This window comes from Hevea brasiliensis, chromosome 6, assembly GCF_030052815.1.
Source record: "Hevea brasiliensis isolate MT/VB/25A 57/8 chromosome 6, ASM3005281v1, whole genome shotgun sequence".
NCBI lineage: Eukaryota > Viridiplantae > Streptophyta > Magnoliopsida > Malpighiales > Euphorbiaceae > Hevea > Hevea brasiliensis.
This window is the reverse complement of record NC_079498.1, coordinates 106,460,189-106,480,490: the sequence shown is the minus strand read 5'-3', so window position 1 is coordinate 106,480,490 and position 20,302 is coordinate 106,460,189. Positions and strand designations below refer to the sequence as shown.

General features: G+C 32.7%; 2 protein-coding genes across 7 annotated transcripts; both read right to left on the bottom strand.

Moving 5' to 3' along the window:
* Window positions 1–3,370: 3,370 nt before the first annotated feature.
* LOC110642285 (casein kinase 1-like protein 2) lies at window positions 3,371–7,303 on the bottom strand. 2 transcript variants are annotated; one of them, XM_058149080.1, is made up of 14 exons: window positions 6,765–7,303; window positions 6,635–6,675; window positions 6,230–6,299; window positions 5,984–6,132; window positions 5,795–5,890; window positions 5,638–5,708; window positions 5,381–5,442; window positions 5,208–5,271; window positions 5,039–5,123; window positions 4,824–4,950; window positions 4,620–4,702; window positions 4,474–4,537; window positions 4,229–4,368; window positions 3,371–4,020 (listed from the first exon to the last, which is right to left on the bottom strand). In XM_058149080.1, the coding sequence occupies exons 1-14, from the start codon at window positions 6,838–6,840 to the stop codon at window positions 3,742–3,744; spliced, it is 1,407 nt and encodes a 468-aa protein (XP_058005063.1). In that variant the 5' UTR covers window positions 6,841–7,303; the 3' UTR covers window positions 3,371–3,741. The 2 variants fall into 2 exon arrangements, with proteins under 2 accessions (XP_058005063.1, XP_058005064.1); XM_058149081.1 differs by having other exon boundaries at window positions 4,626–4,702.
* A 1,233-nt stretch (window positions 7,304–8,536) lies between these two features.
* LOC110642302 (probable phospholipid-transporting ATPase 4) lies at window positions 8,537–15,908 on the bottom strand. Of its 5 annotated transcripts, none has more exons than XM_058149075.1 (11): window positions 15,447–15,908; window positions 12,780–14,723; window positions 12,566–12,676; window positions 12,027–12,303; window positions 11,856–11,944; window positions 11,671–11,758; window positions 11,366–11,575; window positions 11,127–11,252; window positions 9,891–9,989; window positions 9,534–9,725; window positions 8,537–9,428 (listed from the first exon to the last, which is right to left on the bottom strand). In XM_058149075.1, exons 2-11 carry the CDS (start codon window positions 14,600–14,602, stop codon window positions 8,754–8,756), a joined length of 3,690 nt encoding a protein of 1,229 aa, XP_058005058.1. In that variant the 5' UTR covers window positions 14,603–14,723; window positions 15,447–15,908; the 3' UTR covers window positions 8,537–8,753. The 5 variants fall into 5 exon arrangements, with proteins under 5 accessions (XP_058005058.1, XP_058005062.1, XP_058005061.1 ...); XM_058149079.1 differs by having other exon boundaries at window positions 12,780–14,617; window positions 15,447–15,824; XM_058149078.1 differs by having other exon boundaries at window positions 12,780–14,617; window positions 15,451–15,824.
* Window positions 15,909–20,302: the final 4,394 nt, after the last annotated feature.

The window sequence follows — 20,302 nt, the reverse complement described above, 5'->3', positions numbered from 1 at the left end:
AGATTGATGTGCCCTATTACCAACTGTAAACTGAGAACCCTACTTATTACCCTGATAAGAACCCTAATGACTCTGTCCTCTGTTAAATTGATTACCTTGACTATCTTTCTTAAACCACTTGCACTGCTCACGAGCCTAACGTTCATCATCATACATCTCCATCTATCTAGCCTGATCAACCACCTCCTCATATTTAGGTAGTCATAAAGGAGCTACACGATCAATTAGCTTGTCTCGTAAGCCCCTTCAAACCTGCGAGCCTTCTTCTCCTCATTTAGAATCAAGTGTTTACCAAAGTGGGATAATTTGGTAAACTTCATCTCATACTCTGTAACTATCATGTTGCCTTACTCCAAGGTTTCAAACTCCAAAGCCTTAGCCTCTTGAACACTAGGAGGGAGAAATCGCTCTAAGAAGAGAGAGTGAAACTCTGGCCAGAGGATAGAACCTTCGAGTTGCCCATTCTTCTTAGAAAGATACCACTCACGAGTAACTCCCTTAAGCTGATTTCCTGCCAACATCACCATCCTAGCACTATTGCAACCCATTGTGTCATAACACCTCTCCATGTCATCTAGAAAATCTAAGGGATCAACTAATGCACCATCTCCAGTGAACGCTTTTGGTTTTAGCTTGAGAAAGTCTGTAGAGTTAAGGAATCGAGCCCTATCCTGAGCTAGTGTTGAAATAGGGCCAACCACTGGTTGCTGTGGTTGAGTTTTAAGGTACTCAGTTATAGTATTAATAGCATGATTCACTGCATGTAATCTCGCTGCCAGATCTGCCACAGTAACCTGACCCGCTCTAGGTGCTTGAACTACAGTAGCTAATTAGAATGGTTGTGCCCCAGTCTTAGCTATAGGCGTCTGTTCAGATGTCTGATTAATAGTTTAAGGTGTTACTTCCCCTGTTGGATCAAGGTTTGCACCATTAAGACCCTTGGCCTTAGTTCTCCTCTTACGTCTAACAGACCCAGGCACTTATTAATTTTAATAAACAAGCATTAAATCTAAAAATGTGAGCCAAATTAAGACAGGTGAAAAAGTACGAGGGACGCAGACATCTAAAGCAATGATAAACTGAAAAAATGTTAAGGATCCTAAGCTCCGCAAGTTTACTAGGCCTAAATTGGGCTCTGATATCAACTTTATCATGACCCAAATTTCTGAGCCGTGACTTGAACATAATTTAAGTATTCTTAAATCATGCAAGCCTTATCAGAGTATCTTGAATAAATATATTACCACTTACTAATTTCAAAAAAATTAAATAAAATCTAAATAAACAAAATACTAAATAAACATCATAAATATCCCATAAGTAAACTGCGAAGTCTCTACAGATTTCAAATAAAAACTTAAACTGTTCAATAAGCTAAACTAATTATTAGCCCGAGAAAACATGAATTCGAGCATATCATGAGAACAAATCAGAGATTGTCTCTCTCCAGAAAATGGATTAAATATTTGGATCAGCTGCAGAATTCTACTGATCTGAAATAGATAACAGACAGAGAAAATATAGTTTGAGCTAATGCTCAATGAATGATAATTACAGCACACAATGGAACAGGAATAGGCAGACGTTTGATTAATTTCATAATAAATTTTCTATTCAATAAAATCATGCTCATGCTATCAAAATCATTAATAAAATAATTTCATAAAACATATATATAAAAGAAGTTCATTCAATAAAATTTTATAGTACAATACACCGAGGTGATGATACCCCACATCACCAAAGACCAGATGATAAGCGTGCTACCAGATATTAGAAACCTTCCTCCTCCTTCACAGATATCAATGCATATGATACTAATGTAAACCATAAAGTGCAATGATGCATGACTCAACAATGTAACCTAATACCGTGATAGTCCACATGGAGGGGCCAGATAGCAGATACAGATACTGGGTACAAGTACCAATTCAAAATAGAAAATCAAATTGTACAAATCAATCAAAATCCACGAAAAATTTCAAATAGCAAATAATAACTGATAGTGCAATTCTAACAGTTTATTTCAATAATTTCATAGAGTCAATAAGATCAAATCAATCTTATATAAATTCAGTGTAACACATCGATAAATTTTATATTCATATATCAATTAATATAAAGACATTAAAGGCCTGTTCCCGGGATCCTAATGGCTCTAATGCAGAGATAATTAACAAAATCAATTATTTAATCAAAATCAAAATAAAATTCAATAATAAAATAAAACTCTAGAAAATCATATGTAAAATAATTGTTAAAATATTGATTTAAAATTTCATTTAATAGCAATTTTAATGCTACGAAATTTTAAAAGGGACTAAAACGGTGCCATGTACTATAATTACCACTCACCTGGAACCTCCAAGATAATGGTTATTTTCAATGGAAGAGAGACATTTTCAACTAACAGATTGAATATTCGAATATCATGTACACCCAAAATATAAAAGAAAAATATCAAATAATAATAAAATAAAATAATTTTAATATATATATATATATATATATATATATATATATATATATATATATATATATATATATATATATATTACAAGTATCGGTAAAGAGGAAACCTTTTATATATTTTCTTTTTTTTTTTTATAAAAATTAGCTATTGTCCAACAGTAATCATGATTAACCCAATTCAATACCAATTATCAAAGAAAAAAAAATGAATTTATGGAGTAGTCGTAACAGATCAAAGAAAAAAAATAAAATCAGATTCACCCATTATTAAACAAAAAACGAGAATTTTTATCTTGAAAACAGAATCGAAAGTGATGAATAGAGAAGTAAAAATTTAGGAACTCTCTACGCACATCAGATTATAAATAGTAAACTTATATATATATAATAATAAATAAAAGATGATGAAAATACCGTTGAGAGTATTTGGTATAAAATGAGGTGATAAACAGGCTTTGAGAGCAAAGTTTAGCAGAAAGAGATTATTAGGATATATATATTTCAAGAGTTTCATTAGGTGTAGAATGCAATAAAAGTTACTATTGAATTGGATTAATTTAATTTTAAAATAATATATCTATAAAAATAAATAAGTAGGCTATTCAATAAAGTATTTTTTTAAAAATAATTATATTAAATTATTATTAATTAATTAAAATAAATAAATAGATAAAATATTAAATATCCACAATCAAATGCTTCTTTTACCATAAGAGATACAAAGCAAGATTATATACATCTAGACGATAATATGAAATCAGCATTCATTATCACCAATGAAAATGACCATGTCATGCTAACTGCCGAAATCAATATTCCTTTGCAATAGAAATTAATTATTCAGGCTCACATTTGAGGTTGCGGAAAATTTTGAATATTGAAACAATTAAAGAGGGTATACTCGAAATCTAATAGTAATGGGCATACTGGCTAATTTGAAAACCTTACAGTCCATCAGCAATGCTAAACAGTGATGCTGCTTATTTGCAATGCTGTTTGGTCCATTAAATTCAGAAATGCATGTACAGTAGCAGAATGTAAGCTCTAATGTTCCATTACAAATTTGGAACCGTTAAGATGCTCGCAGTGTGTTGCTATACATATTCCATCAGAGGGTATCTCAACTGTATTGTCTGCTGATGTACAAAAAAAGACATATGCGTTGCAACTAGATGATATAGAGACGCATAACACCACATTCCACTTTCGTGTGCATAACAGTATCTGATTGTAAATTTACAGTGGGAAAGAACTGAGGTTGGCATTTCACTAATATTGTACTCTTTCTTCATTGTTGAAGTGCAGGCTCTCAATGCCCCTAAGAGTTGATTCAAATGTCTTTATATTTAAGGAGTTTCTACCAGAAGAGGGATGCTTCTGCTCTGAAGATACAATAGGCAAGCCTCTTTGAACACTGGAAATTTTGACTGCAGAGCTCACATCTATCGTGCGAGAAGAGTCACTCCCAACAAGAACGACTTCACGACTGCTAGAGAAGGCAGGTCGCCTTGATGATCCACCAGACCGCAGAAAATTTGAGCTGGATAACTGCACAAGACCAAGCATACAAAATGAATCCTAACAATGTTGAGCATTAATGAAACATCACCATCACAAAAACACCAACACAGCATTCAAATACCATAATGGAGTTAAAGACAGTTATTACAAGTCCATCTATAATAACACAAGGTATTGACGAGTGCACTTGTATAGTACTTCCAATCATAAGCAGATACATGTTGGAATGACTTACTGCAGCATCTTTGGATGAGGATAGATCATTTGCAACAGGACCTTTTTGCTTAAATATGTTTACAGAACTTGTAATTGGTCCAGAGTTTCTCCTTCGAGAGGAATCTGTTGAAGGCCAACCAGGTCTACCCTCTTCCCCACCTGTGATTAAGTGCAAAAATATACACATTATGCATCTCTCTATACAAGTAGATAAAAGAATATAAAACTCATACAAAACCCTGAAATGGAAAGCAGTAAAGAAACCTGATTGCTTGTCAACGTTAGCACCAGTAGGAGGCATGCCAGAGCTTGGTCCAGCGACAGGGCCCTGTAGAAGAAATAAATGAAATATTGGATTCCATAGCTTATTATAGAATACTTGAGAAGAACAACAATATATTAATGATTACAAGTACACGAGTAGGAGGATTGGCAATCTGAGATTGCTGATATTTCAAAATTGTCCAATCGAAGACATAGTCAAACTGGAAACCTGAAGTAAGAAGGAAATCTAACTGATTATAGCGGCATAGTATTTGATTTTATTACTGCTTTAGATTTTATGCCTGCATAACATCTAATAACAAAAGGATAACAGTAAGTAAAGTTCAAACCTTCACGAATAAAAAGATCACGGAAAAGCCTTCTCAGGTAAGCATAATCTGGTTTATCATCAAAACGCAATGACCGACAGTAATGGAAGTAGGATGCAAATTCTGTGGGATTACCACGACATAAGGCCTAAAGAGGATGCAGTGAGCCTTCAAATCAGTTCAATAAAGATGGACAATACTATGAAACAAAGATGCTATTTATGGCACAACTTTACCTCAATAGAAGTTGATACTTTCTTTTCACTTATCTTTTCATACTTTTGCTTCTTGTTCCCTGCTTTTAGTCCTTGCCACGGAAGACTACAAACATAAATAGGCCACAATCAAGCAAATCATGCAACAAAAGTATGAAATGAGCTAATAGTGGATAACTAGGACGTTTACCTTCCCCTTAAAAAATACATCAGAACATATCCAAGTGATTCTAAATCATCCCTGCGACTTTGTTCTATGAAATACATATGAAAGACAATCAACAAAACATAATTTATATAAACCAATTACAAATTACGCCAGGAACACACTGGGAAAACTAAAACAAAATAACATTAACATACCAATGCCAAGATGAGTATTCATGCTAGCATATCTTGCAGTTCCCGTCAAATTCTTATTTTCTCTGCAATTTAAATAAGCAAATCAGTTCCAAAGTAAGCACATCATATAATTTAAATAAAAATATTCAGTCTGCACAAACAAATCAGAGATTGCACAAAGCTAGAAACAAAAGGTGTAGCAATGAGATCTGACATTGAAAGCTCACAAACAATAGAAATTAACTGACCTATCCTACTTAGAGTTCAAAATTATTAACCTGTAAGGAATATGCTGATGCGTTGAAGTGTCTCGGTACTTCTTAGCCAGACCAAAGTCAATGATATAGACCTGCATTCATGTAGACATCAGGCAACAGTCCAAAAATTGAACAAGAAAGAAAAGGCAAATAATAGGAATCAATATCAAATTGAGACCTGAGTGGCACGCCTTCCTAAACCCATTAGGAAGTTGTCTGGCTTGATATCTCGATGGAGGTATGATTTGGAATGAACAAATTCAACACGATTAATCTGACAGGAATATTACAATTGAAAAAAGAATAAAAGAAATGATACAAATCATATAACATTATAAGAACGTTCATTGGAAAATAGAGATCCTACCATCTGGTCTGCAAGCATCAGAACAGTCCTGAGAGACAGTTTCCTACTACAAAAGTTGAACAAATCTTCAAGACTAGGTCCCAGTAAATCCATCACGAGGACATTATAGTCCCCTTCAACACCAAACCATCTAACATTTGGAACTCCAGCTGCCAAAATTACAATAACCAGCCACAAAAACAATCAGGAAAAAAATAACAGAAATAAAACAAATGGTAATCAGGATAACAAAGAAAGGGTCATTACTTCCTCCCTGTAGAATCTTATATAACCTTGACTCAGACTGTAACTGAGGATGCTTTGTCTTGATAGTTTCCTAAGTAAGAAAATGACAAAGAATTTCGTAACTAAACCACTAAAGACACTTAATAGAATATAAACCCATGCCATTGGTGAACTAGAATATGAAGTACATTCACAGAAAAACCAGAAGAAAGAAACACGAAGCAGTTGCCAACATCTTAATCAACTAGATAAACCAGCATTGAAACTAAAGCTCATACGTTTTTTTCAAGCAATCATCTCCAATGCAACAATTCATAATCCCAGCCACTTAACAGTCCATAAAACACAAATTTAACACTAAAACTGAACAGAATTTAGCAAAAAAATTAACTGGAACCAAATGGGAAATAAACAAAAAATACTCACAAGCTTAATTGCAACTTCCTCGTTTGTTTGAATATTAGTACCTGAAAATATCCAAGGAAAAAAAATTACCAAAATTAGTAAAAGAGCAAATTCAAGAGATACAATAAGTGATTTAAAAAGGAAAACAAACCGAGATAGATCTCTCCAAATGATCCACTACCGATCTTGCGACCGAGACGGAACTTGTTACCAACGCGCGGTTCCATAATAGTGCAAAACGTAAACTTTTTCTCTCTATAACAATCAAAAACCCTGACACTTTAATTAAATAGACAAAACCCCCTCTCCCCAAAATTCCCTTAATTTTTTTAAAAAAATTATGGACCGTACAGGTGTCGGCGGCGAGGAGGGCGATGATGATGATGAGGAGGAGGAGGAGGAGAAGGAATTTAACGGCGGAGATTGAATCTAGGGGAGCAGAAGAACAGAAGAAAAAGCCGGGGATATAGATGGAAATAAAGAGTGAACATTCTCTCTCTACAGATTTATGATATAAGAGAGAGAATGGAAGCAAGGAGACAGACGAGGCATCGTTTCAGCCTCTTTTCTTGTTGGTGTGATCTTTGATCCAATCGAGAGCGGACTTTCTTACAAGGCCATCCGAATTGTGTTCTTGTGATCTAAACGATGCCGCTTTCGTCTTTCTCTAGAAACGACGTAGTTTGGCATATTCCATTCCCCACCAGATGCTGTTCTTCCCTAACCAAATTGTTGCCGATGCCCATTCTTTGTTTTTGGAGAAGGAATCATTCAAATAATATAAAAATCAACAACACAATAACAATTCAATTTTAATTTCAAATTAATTGAGGTCAATGTCTTCGATTGCTAAATCAAATCAAGTTAAATAATCAGTTTCGCATTCATCGTTACAATAAAATTTTAAAAATTTTATTTAATTTCAACTAGAATGAAATTCAAAGTATGGTTGTAATGAGAGACATCCTACCATTGATGGACATGACAGTAGCAATACTAATATTAATTATGCAAAACTTAATTTGAAGTATGCATCAAAGCTTTGAAGGACCATATGGTTGGATTTGACACAAAAGTGTAGGTACCACTAAACCTAAATTTTGCAATCAAACTCAAAGCTATTATTATTGTTGGGTTAGGTGTTCATTCATTTTCTTGCATATGCACGTTTCTTTCTGAGTTGTTGCTCTGCAAAATTGATGCTGGAAATTCAAAATTGGGTTTTAATTTGGGACACCCAAGTTTGATTTTTGATGTCCTCCCATCTAGATTGGACACAATTAGGTTAGAAATAGAAATTAAATTGATTCAATTTGAAATTGAAATCAATAAAAAGCGAATTGATTAAAGTTGATATTGAATTAGATCAGAATCATTCAATATCCCATCCCTTCGACCACAAAATCAACTTATTGAAATAATAGACTGATCTCTGCATATGTATTATACTAGTTTTTTTAATACAATTTGAATGTCAATTCTATTATATTTGACTTTTAGTAGCACATTCAAAGGAGATGACCAAGTAAAAAATTGACAAAGGAAAAGGGAATAATGAAAAATTACTTATTAATCTTTTTATCTTAATAAAATTAATTATTTAATTTTTATATTTAAAAAATACATGAGTTAATCTCTATATTTTTTTTGCTCTATCTACTCTTTAATCTATCCTTCAAATTTTCTGTTACTCAATGTAATTAAAGGAGAGAAATTATTATTATGAAAATTAAATAATTCAAAATTTAGTAGTTATAGGGATTATATATTTATATTTTTCAAATTATAAGAACCGGATGATTAGAGTGATTAAAGAGTAAAAATATAGAGGGACTAAATAGATTCATTAAAAATTGAGGGATTAAATAATATTTTTTCCAAAGAATAGTAAAAATGCTATATATATGAACTATTTTCACAAGCTGTCAAACTTCTGAAACGTTATATTGGTAGTGTACATGGTACAACGGCTCGAATGCTTCTGTATAATGAATGGGACTTGAATCAATCCCACTTAACCACATAAAAAATCACTGCAAAATGAATCGTTACAAGGGCCATGATAGAAAACTGCAAACTGCTAAGAACCCTAAAAACTTTCCCAAAAAAGAAAAAGAAATGAAAAAATTATTGGACAAGGTTATGATGGGGAAGATGCATAACTTTGTGTTACTAAGGTTGAATGCTTCTTCTGCAACTTCCCTTTTAACTGCCTGATCTTTGCGTCCACCCTTGCTGAGAAACCAATCTTGGTTTCTTGTCTTGCCTTCGACCGCTCTCTTCTCCACATGTGTTGATCCTCAACATCCTTCCTATAGTACTTGATTTCTTGGATAATATGGTGATCCATTGGATGTATACATCTTTGGAATGATATGTGAGCCAGGTAAGGCAAATTACATGCAACTGTTACCAAGATGATGGAACACCAATATATAGGTGCTGGTCCAAGAGCTTCAACTAAGATATGGTACGCATTCCCAGAATATATAGGAGATACCATCCCATAAAGTAGGAGAAACAAGAACCAAGCGGCAATGCTTCCCCAGACAAAAAGATGTTGAATCCATGTGAAGTGGCTCATTGTAAGTGCAATCTGGCAGTTGACAGCACATATGATGCAAGAGAACATAGTTGTGCCCACAGCAGACATATCAGCAGTTTGACCTCCAGCTCGAAACGGTTGGTCAAACAGGATAACAAGATTGAGGAAGAAAATAACTAGGGAGGAATAGAGACCATTGCCCATCCATCCCAGTATTCTATACCAGTCAAAGAACAAATTTTTGGGTCCTTGCTGATACAGTGCTGGGAACTGCAAAAAGGTATGATGTGATGTGAATATTAGTACAAGTAAAATAGCATCAACAACTAGTACTTGGATCAAAATACTACTAAAGGTGTACTTAATAGGACTAACCTGTAGGCAGACCTCAGAAGAAACATCTTGTTCAAAAACTCCAAGTGAAATAACAGGCAGGGAGGTAAGAACGACATTAAACAATAGCATGTACCAGTCATCGTAAATTGATTGCCCAGAAAAGGCCGTGAATGCCTCAAAGTAGAACAGGGTGAGACCAAATGCTATATTTTTGTAGAAGAAATAGCAAATCTGCAAGCCAAACATCCGGATTTAAGTAAAGATTAACCAACCATGTGCATTTATGCAGAACATCAGTGCCTAATTGTGTTTATGCATCTGCGTATGTGTCCATGCAGTGGATGCTATCATATTGAATTCATGACATAATCAAGATTGCTATTGATTGGCTATTACCATCTGAGCAATTCTCTTATAGCACCAGTGTCCATGCACTACCAGAAGTCTTTCCAAGAACCGAAACTGGGAAATTGAAAAATCACTGGCCATCACTGCCTGTAAATGAATTTTCAAGTTCAGTAAGCTTCAATGGAATATCAAAAAACATATTGATTTTTTTTTTTTTTTGAGGGGGGGGGGGGGGAAGACTTGGAGAAGAGTAGTACAATATGACCTAGAAGCATTACACATTTCTAAGGATTTAACCCAAAATCGTTTAGAGTAGAGAAAGCGAATCCATATAGCCAACCCCAAATTTTTAGGATAAAAGCTTAGTTGAGTTGAGTTAAGTTTTGTTTGTGGGGAGGGGGGGGTTGGAATAATTAACTCAACAAACTATCCAAAAATGATAGAATACTTCAGGGATAATGTCCTTTAACATGGGTATAGCTTAAGCATGATATTTTGATACATCATCATACTTGAGCCCCACCCTAACATGGCAGAAAAACCATGATGCTTCTTTTGTCTTACCTTATTTAATTATATACCACAAGAGGTTCGGATAAATTTTGACAACTGTCCCTAAACTTATCTAGTTGTAATATTACAGTCCCTCAACTTAAAAATGTAACATAAAACCCCATCAACTTTTAAATTTTGCACAGTAAAATCCCTCTAACGTCTAATTACTAGTTTTTCTGTTAGATGTTGAACTGAACAGTTCCAGCATGAAGCTTAGTCAGTATTTCTCTTTTCTCTCTCGAGCCATGTGCAAATTAAATCATTTTTCTCTCTATAGATAGAATAACTTTTCATGCGTAAAGAGAATAATTTTACACTTTGCATAAGAGAAAAGAGAGAAATGTTGACTAAGCGCCATAAGGGAGCTATTCACATTAGTTTCTAACTGAAAAATCAGTAATTGAAAGTCAGAGGGATTTTACTGTACAAAATTTGAAAGTTTAGGGGGTTTTATGTTACATTTGAAAGTTAAAGGACTGTAATGTTATAACTATATAAGTTCAGGAACAGTTGTTGAAATTTATCTCAAGAGGTTCAGACATTAAGAGTAATAAAACTATATAATAGAAAGGGGAATGAAGAAACTTTATTTACAGTATACAAGAGACGGATTGAATTCCTAGTGTTAAAAAAATAAGAGAGTTAAAAGTAGGGGAAAGTTAAAAGTGGGGGAAAGGTAAAATTGCTATTATATGGATGCTTCATGCAGGAAACAGATACTTTACTGACCTGCATACCTTCCACCCCACTGATGCCAACACCAATATCAGCTTCTTGAATCATTCCAACATCATTTGCACCATCGCCTATGGCTAAGGTGGTTCTTCCAGTACCTTCTTTCACTAACCTCGTTACCTGTTTAAAAAAATGAAACCAAAAAAAAATCATATATAGTTCTGAATGGATAAGGACTACTAATTTGATATTCATGTCCAAATAAGATAATTTGAAAGGAAAAAAGATCATACCAGTGCCTTCTGCTTGGGAGAGACCCGACAACATATGACAGATGCACAAACAACTGCTAGTTCCAAGAAATGCTGCTTCATATCATCCTCCAGAGCAAAAGTCAGAGTTTTCCCATCAATAATTAATGCAAATGCAGCATGTGGATCCTTCTCTAGATTAATCATTCGAGATGCATTGGTGATTTGATTCAAAATATTCTCTTTCGCAGCCTGTTTGGCAACAAAAACCAACCAAAGTCTTAACATCAAATACAAACAATTCCATGAGAACAAAGTCCTGTACTACCTTGCCATGTAGCATATACCTGTTTGGAATCTTGGGCTATCGTATCTGAGTTCGTCACTGTAACACAAATCTGTTTCATTCCCTGTCGAAGCAAACTACAAGCAAATCTGCATCATGGAAATACCGGTCTTTTTTCAGATTCCCAAAATAATAATGCATTAAGAAGAACCTAGTATCATTGTATATAATTTGCAAGACACCAACCCTATATTGATTGCAGTTTCCATCTTATCCCCTGTCAAAACCCATATCTTGAGACCAGCTTGTGCGAGTTTATCAATGCACTGGGGTACCTGGAGGAAAATTCAAAATCAGTAGGAGCAGATCAAAATGAATGCGTGTCAATTATGATCCTAAGGCAATGATATTATGTACCCCTTTTTGTAATTTGTCCTCCACAGCAGTAGCACCCACAAGAATCAATTCCCTCTCCATCATATCTGCTACTCGCTCAAGCATTCCATCTCGATCAGCACTGATAGAAGTTTTGGCTTTCGTAAACTCATTGTTCCATGCATCATATTCGGACTCATTAAGCTTCTTGTAAGCAAGCGCCAATGTGCGTAACCCAGCTTCTCCATATTCATTCAAGTGCTTAGTAGTAACTTCCTCATACATTCTTCCATTCTTTGATAGCCGGTCAAAAATGATACTGTAAAGTTTAAGCAAAGAAGAGATGAATGGTAGTGAAAAAAGCAAAAACTTTATAATCTGTTCCTTTCTATTTTGGTGCCATGGGAAGGGGGCAGGGGCAAGGCAGATTTCTTATGGTGTAGAGACAGTCTAATTGAGATAAAAGGAATGAACCTCAAGAATGCAAAGAATGATTAAAAAATGCTGAAAGTTCTAATTGCTTCATTTATCATACTTTATGTATATTAAAAAAAAAATTAAAAGATATTTGGGAATCTAACCTGTCAGCACCTTTGCACAGGAGTAGAATCTGTCCATCCTCATCCCTCACAATTACAGACATTCGCTTCCTTTTGCTAGTAAATTCCAACAAATTAAGAATTTTGAACTCCCTGAAAGATTCCCAAGAAAGCCAAAATGTTAACACAAAAAGAATACTAAGGACTGATGAACTGAAAGACTGAATAAGAATAAATTGTTCATTCGCATCCTTACCTTTCAACAAGTTGTCCTGGGCGAGCATATTTTTCACGGACAATCACACTTGACTGAGTTCTTTTACAAAATTCAAAACCAAATTCTCTTGCAGCCACAAGAAAAGCACCTTCATCAGGAGATTCTGCTTCATATGTGAAAATGCCAGTCTCTTCATTCAGCTCAGGAACAGCACTCTGACAAACTGCTAATATCCGGAAGAATAATATAATGACATCCGTATTGGGCTCCTTCAGCCAATTCCCATCCATGAGACGGTTGTCCTCAAAACTAAACCCCTTTATTGCTGATTTCTGATCCTTTTCATCTTTAGAAGTAATGACAGTCTCCAGTTCAATTTCTGATGCTCCACTGCTATTCTCCCATGAATTATGTGCACGGTTTTTATCCCTGGAACAATTAGATATTTCTACATCCTGCTCCTCAAGGTCCATGGCCATCTGTTTAGCTGCAGCAAGTTCAACTTCACTGGAACGTACACCATATGCAGTACCAGCAATGGAACACTTCAAAAAATCCATCTGGTTACAGGTCAAGGTGCCGGTTTTATCAGAGAGGATTGTGTCCACTTGGCCCAACTCCTCATTTAAGTTTGACGTCCGTGCTTGAGCAGTATTGCCAGTTTCTTCATCATACATGTTCAGGTCTTCGTCAATGAATTTTGCTTGACAAACTTTCACAACCTCAATTGAAACATAGAGAGAGATGGGTATTAAATACCCATAAAGGATGAGAGCAGTGATCAGATGGGCTAAACCTGACTTGCCAGGGCTTGTAGGATCATATAAATTTTCAGGTTTTGAGGGTTGCATGTACCACCAGTCTGGCATTTGAAACTTTATCTTCACTGCAAAACCAATTGAGCTTATCAACGAGATCACCAGAAGGAGGCTGAAAAGGACATATATAATTTTGTCCATTTTTGTTTCTATTTTGCTCCTCTTTGAAGGGGACTTTGTTGAGTTCTGCATTACTTTGCTGTCAAAACCAGTGAATACCACAACCCCATACACAAAAGTTGTATTCCTTAGCTTTGAATCTCTAAGGAGAATCTGACTAGGATCAAGAGGATAAACCTGTCTATCATACTCAAAATTACCAACGAAGGTGTAAAGACTGGGATTTGGGTCCTCACATTTTATTGTTCCTGTAAAATCCTTGAAAGTCTCATCTTCATCCAAAGGCAATGTTACCTCCAAAGCCCTCTTTGGCTTCAAGTTTGTCTCACCATCCAAATTCATAGTCTCCACATAGCAAATCCCATCTTCATAACTACTGGACAATAAAAGCAAATCAGCTGGGAAAAACTGATCCTTTTCCACTTTCACCACATCACCGACCTGAATCTTCTGCCATGGCTTATGACCAAAGACACCATCCGCTACATGGACACTTGCTTTCCTGGTATTAACCTTCATATCCTGCATAAACCTACGCCAATCTTCTAAAGCTTCCTTTGCCATACTAATACCAACAACAAAAGCCAAAGGAAAAATCATGCTCACAGCAGAGAATGGGGCAACGGGTGTAAGTGAAAGAATTGCAGCCAAAAGGAAGTAGATATTAGCAACCCGCCGGAACTGCTCAAAGAGCGCCTTAGGCAGGAAGGTGACAACGTTATACTTTGTTGTGGATATATAGTTTGAGCAATACTTCAAGGGCTTTTTCCAGTGCATACGCGGTTGGTTGCAATGAACGAATCTTGAGTACCCAGGTCCTTCAATTGGATGTGGCCCTTCATCATCTTCTGTTCTTGGTCTCATGCAAGAAAATGGGTGAAAATGGCTCCGCCGGAGCCTTGCCCTTATCCTACCTCGTGCCATCTCTCAAAGTTTAATCTGAAAGAAGTTATAATTGGCTAAAATCACCAAAAAGGCAACTCCAAATCCCGCCTTCAATGCATATGTCAAGGCATCCATTGTGCAGAATAGCTTTTTCTAAAGCCTAATGAAACAAACAGAATATAGTAAATTAACTGAAGAGAACATACATATGACAAGCTGCAACATAAAATAATATTTGGAAAGGTGTGTATTTGAAATGAAAATGGATTTCAATTTGTGTTTCAAAACCTCAGATACGGAAATGAAGCCTCATATAATTTCAAAACCAACATCAAAATAATGCGTCAGAGGGGTAGGGAATTAAACTTCACCTCACGCATTAAAGTTCAAAAACATCACATTTCACAAAACGGATAAGTGTCAAATTTGCCAATTTGCATTCCAAATTTTTATTCACAAGTTTTATAATCTTGAGAATAATTAAGAAAACAAACAAACAGTTAAAGAACTCGACAAAATTACACACACAAGCACAAATCTAAATTCATTTCTAGCTATAAAATTTACAAAAAAAAATCCCAATAATTGACCTTGATTTCCTACCATGTCTAGAACTTCAACATTATGAGCTGAAATCTAAAAACCCAAATCCGCATTCACCAGAAACACAGCAGAAGATAATAAAGACACTCAAGAATCACATTAAAAGGTTATAAACTTGCATTTTCCAAAATGAAAAATTAAGAAGAAGCAATGTCCAGCTACAGCTGGTAACCAAAATTTTTCCTCGTATTAAAAACCTTAAAACTCCACCCCAAAAAAGGCAACAATTCAAGAAAGGCAAGACCCTGGAAAAACAAGGCAAGAAAAAGAAAAATGGTACCTACAATGACACTGGTCCATGTTGAGCAAAATTAGCAAAAACCCACTTGAGCAGGGAGAAAAAGAAACAGCAATCACAATAGCTGAAGAGTTGCAGATCAAGAAAAGACAAAAGAGATTTTGGAGAGAGAAACCTTGTTTCAGAGAAAGAATTTTGATTTTGAAGAGAGAGAGAGGGAGAGAGAGAAAGAGAAAGACAGGGTTTTAGTCCATAGTTAGAGAAGGAAAATCTCTCTATCTCTCTCTCTCTCTTTCTTTTCCTTTTCTCTCCCTCCCTTTCTGTGCGATGCAAGTCGGAAGCAATGCCAGGAATTTCCGGGGTGCCTTCAGTTCACTTCTCCTCATTAACCCATAAAAAAAATTTTTTCTCTTTTTTCACCTTTTATTTTTCAAGAAATAATAATAATAATAATAATTAGTATTAAATTAAATTTTTTTTTACAGCATTCTTACACATTAAAATGACCTGGCAGAGAGTGCTTGTGAGCCGGTCCTTTTATAACTGGTCAGCCTGTGGGACCTATTTATCAGACGTGGCAAGCCTTGAATTTAGTAAATTAGACAGCAAGTAGGAGTTGGTAGCTAGCCTTGATTGATTGAGAGGAGAAATTATATGGGGGAAGTGGTATTTCATGTAGGCAATTTGTATAAATTAATTAAAAATAAATATAATTTTTTCCAAGAAATATAATTTTATTGTTAATTATTTGTATAATTAAAAAATAAATTATTAAGTAATTATCATGCACTTGAAATCACCTTTATAACATGTAATTTTTCTTCATAAAATTAAATTTTAATTATAAAAAAATTTTCATTTTTATCAATTAAATTAATTCTCTCAAATTATTTAATTATACTCTAACCTTTAGTGTGTTATGTCTAAGAGTTGAGCACCATTCAATTTAAATTGAATAAATTAAATTTTAAATTAAATTATCTTAATTCGATAATTTGATTTGATTTTAGATTTTAAGAATTTTAATTATTTCAGTTTGATTCAATTTTATAGAAAAAAATAAGTTGAATTGAATTACTTTATTAATTTTTAAATTATTTTATTTTTATAAAAAAATTTATATATTATATGTATTTATATATATATAAATTATTTAATTTTATTAATTAGTAATTATTAAATTTAAATTAAAATCAAATCTAAATAAAAAAAGTAATCAAAACCTAAAAACTAATCTATTTGAACTGAACTAGGACGGTTAGATTCAATTTAATTTTTTTATATATTTTGATTCGATATAATTTTTAAAATATAATAATTTAATTAATTTAATTTTAATAATTTAATTTAATTTAATTCCAACCAAATATTCAGTCCCAATTAAACATTCTTAGATGGAAGGCAATGGCGAAGCAACATTGCCCCTTACCTTTGTCAAAAGTTACATTTTAATATTAAAAAAATATTAAAATTAAATTTATTACCCTTAAAATTTTATATTTACTCTCTAAACATTAATTTAAAAAAAATACACTCTTTAATAAAATTATAATAATATCATCAAGACGCGCTAATGATTAAAACCCATCTTATCCTATTTTATGGACAGATGTTAATTTGACATATATATATATATATATATATAGATTGTAGTGAAGAAGCCATAACCTTGCATTCCTTTGTTGGGCATGTTTTGGTCAAATTTTGAAGAAGCAAACGTGGGAACATGCCAGATTTAAAAAAAAAAAAAAAAATCATCAGATTGGACGGCTGTAATGAACTAAGAAAGAGTGGGGAAGGGACCCACATTAAGGTCTCCCACTAAAAGAACCACATGTGCCTACATTTGGATACCAAATCCACTCAACATTACTATCTACCTCAATATTTTTATGCCTTTTTATTATCTTTTTAATATTTATATTTTACTTAATTTAATAGTTAAATTTATATTACCCACTTGGTAGAGTTAGATTTCAATCTACACTCCTTTAAATTTTTAATAAAAAAATATGAAATATTTAATTATATGATTTATAATTTTTTAAATTAAATATATCTATGTATTTAATATTCAATTATATATTTATAATTGAATTTATTATGTTAATGCTTCTCATTAAATGTTTTTCAAATTTAAGGCAATGGGCCACCCTTTTCTTAGAAACTTAATTTTTCTCCATCTAATTATGTAGCTTTTGATTTTGTTTCTAATGGAAATATGACCAAAATGGAACTTATTGTAAAATTGTACATGCATTTTCGCTGTAAAAGGGAAGTTGTGATTGCTTGCCTTGAAAAAGTTCAGCAATAATTAATGGATCTAGAAATGGAAATATCTTCTCATTAAATTATATAATATCTTAATGTTTAATCATTCATTTAAAAAAAAAAAATTCTTTTGAAGCTTTCAAGTCCTCATAATTTGTGTTATTTGTTTTTTGATCAATATTTATTAATCACCATAGTTGAATATAGTATTTGTCCTAATTTTTAGATTGTTGGATTAGAGCCAATATAATATAAAGAAGTTGATGCTAGTGATAAAGAAGGTCTTATTGGTATTGTGGTTTTGTCACTTAGCTTATACAAACTTATTTTTCCATATGACATATTCCACCATTTTGTAATATTAAAGTACATAAAATTTAAAATTTAATTAAAATAAAATAAAAAGTACTGGAAAAAAAAAAGATGACCCACAATATAAAGCAACAATTAACTACAGTATTAAGAGGATAATGGGCTCCATGTCATCATCACCCACCATCAAAACTATAATAACAATAATGGAGGTTGAATGCTAGGGGAAGATTGAGCTAAATGTGGTAGATAGCTAGTTTTGCAAATTGAGCAACTTTTGTTGGGTTGTGCAATTTAGTGGTTAAATTTAAAAATTGTTTTTGTATTATTAGTTGTGTTAGAACTTATCAATTAGTGAATCATTTGCATATTATGTAAAATGTTGATGATTTAGCTAATCTAAATTATACATACAAATTAATATAAATATTATATTTTTTATATATTATAATAGTATTATTATAAATTTGAAAAATATACTAAAATTGAGTGTTGAGAATTATGCGTGATTATCTCTTACTCTTTTTATTATAGTAAAAAATTTTATTATGCGTGATTATCTCTTACTCTTTTTATTATAGTAAAAAATTTTCTCTCGTATCTTATCAATGAATATAAAATTTAAAATCGAATTACGTAAATATCTTTATATATATATATATATATATATATATATATATATATTATGATTGTATAATGGTGTGTGTCTCAGGCTTGAGCCTGATTTATCAATAATATTCAATTATTAAATTATGAAGTCTATGATATTTTGGGTGAAGGTCTTTGGAAAATAAAGTTGTGGAAATTCATGCAAAATATGAGTGAAGGTTTGAAAATTGAAGGTGGGTTTCTTGTCAATAGGAAAAAGAGATAAGAGATATGTATATATACATGAAAAGATGACTAATTCTTCTTCTCTTTTCCTTGTCTGTTTCCAAAGGGAAATAACGTGCCATGGAAGCTTTTCTTTCATGACAATGACTCTTTGGTCTTCCAAGTCCTTACGCATTTTCATTTATGTCTATCATAATTTATTTTGTTTATTAATTTTAAACCATGAATGCTAAAATATTTACATATATGTCTCACTAATTTTAGAAAAAAAATAAAGGCAAAATATGAATACAGCTAATATAAAAAGTAGTTATAAAATTAAAATATATATACATATAAATAAAATTGTAAATTTATAATATAAAAATGGATAAATATGAGAAAACAAATTCTGGAGAGGAGGAGGAATCTTTTTAAATTGGTATTAACATGCAAGCGTGTAATGCGCCTAGGGCCATCAACGACCGTCCAACGTGTTGACTTTCTCATTAAAAGCTGCTTCCCACACGTGCAAATATTATTTCTGGCCACACCTGGCGCCTGCACGGCATTGCGTATAGATCTGCTGTTGTCGGTGCATGTTGGCTAGCTGTGAACTGGGATCTCTAGTCTATAAAAATAAAAAAATAAAAAAATCGCTTTTCATTCCTAAATTTCTCCACAGAATGAAATAAATTATTTCTTGTTTAGAAATTCTTTTTTTTTTTTATTTTAAAAAATACGATGTTTTCAATTTGAGTTTCAAATAATATTGAAATTATTTATAGGATTTTAAAGTTTTAAATTTAAATTTTAATAGATTTAAATAAAAAATTAGGGATGTTTAGATTAAAGAAATCTAGAGTTGTATAATCTCATTTATATGGTATGTTAGTAAAATGTATGAAATTGAAGGATATTTTTTAAATAAAAAGGTGAACACTTAAATTTATCTAAAAAGTTTGGTGACTATTTAACTTTTATATTTTTATTTTTAAAATTAATAAATACTTAATTGAATAAGTTTTTAATTCATTTTTCACACACTTATTAATATAATAAAAAAATATTGATATTATTTTTATTTTTTTTTAACTTTTCAATGAAAATATATAAAGTAATTTACGTATTTAATAATAAAAAAAATTAAAATCCCTAGAAAAATTTTGAAATTCCATCTCTTTTGAGAGAAATTAAAATTTTTCATTTTAAAGGATTTGAGTGGATAATGAATTTTGTAAATTCATGAAATTTTAACTTACTTTTTCTTAACAAAACAATAAATTTTTAAACGAATTATTTAATTCTATAAAATCTCAAATATCTGAACACCACCAACGAAACATTATCCATTTAATTTAAGAAGAAAAGTAAAGAGCAAGTAAAGAAGGGAGAAGTGGAAAACTACTCCAAATTATATACGCGGGTCCCATGAAATATAAAACAGTAAAATCTTTTGCACCGGATTGGCTCTAGCCGCCTTGATATCTCAGCCAAAATAT

Bases quoted from the DNA above. Each gene is read 5' to 3' on its own strand.
- LOC110642285 (XM_058149080.1), bottom strand. From the start codon at position 6,840: ATGGAACCGCGCGTTGGTAACAAGTTCCGTCTCGGTCGCAAGATCGGT. The intron at 5,891-5,983 runs GTAGGATCTCTA...TATTCCTGTCAG, and splicing joins TGATGCTTGCAGACCAGATG to ATTAATCGTGTTGAATTTGT. The intron at 5,709-5,794 runs GTCTCAATTTGA...ACATGAATGCAG, and splicing joins TAGGAAGGCGTGCCACTCAG to GTCTATATCATTGACTTTGG.
- LOC110642302 (XM_058149075.1), bottom strand. From the start codon at position 14,602: ATGGCACGAGGTAGGATAAGGGCAAGGCTCCGGCGGAGCCATTTTCAC. The intron at 12,677-12,779 runs GTAAGGATGCGA...GGAATCTTTCAG, and splicing joins CCAGGACAACTTGTTGAAAG to GGAGTTCAAAATTCTTAATT. The intron at 11,759-11,855 runs GTTGGTGTCTTG...TCCATGATGCAG, and splicing joins GAAACTGCAATCAATATAGG to ATTTGCTTGTAGTTTGCTTC.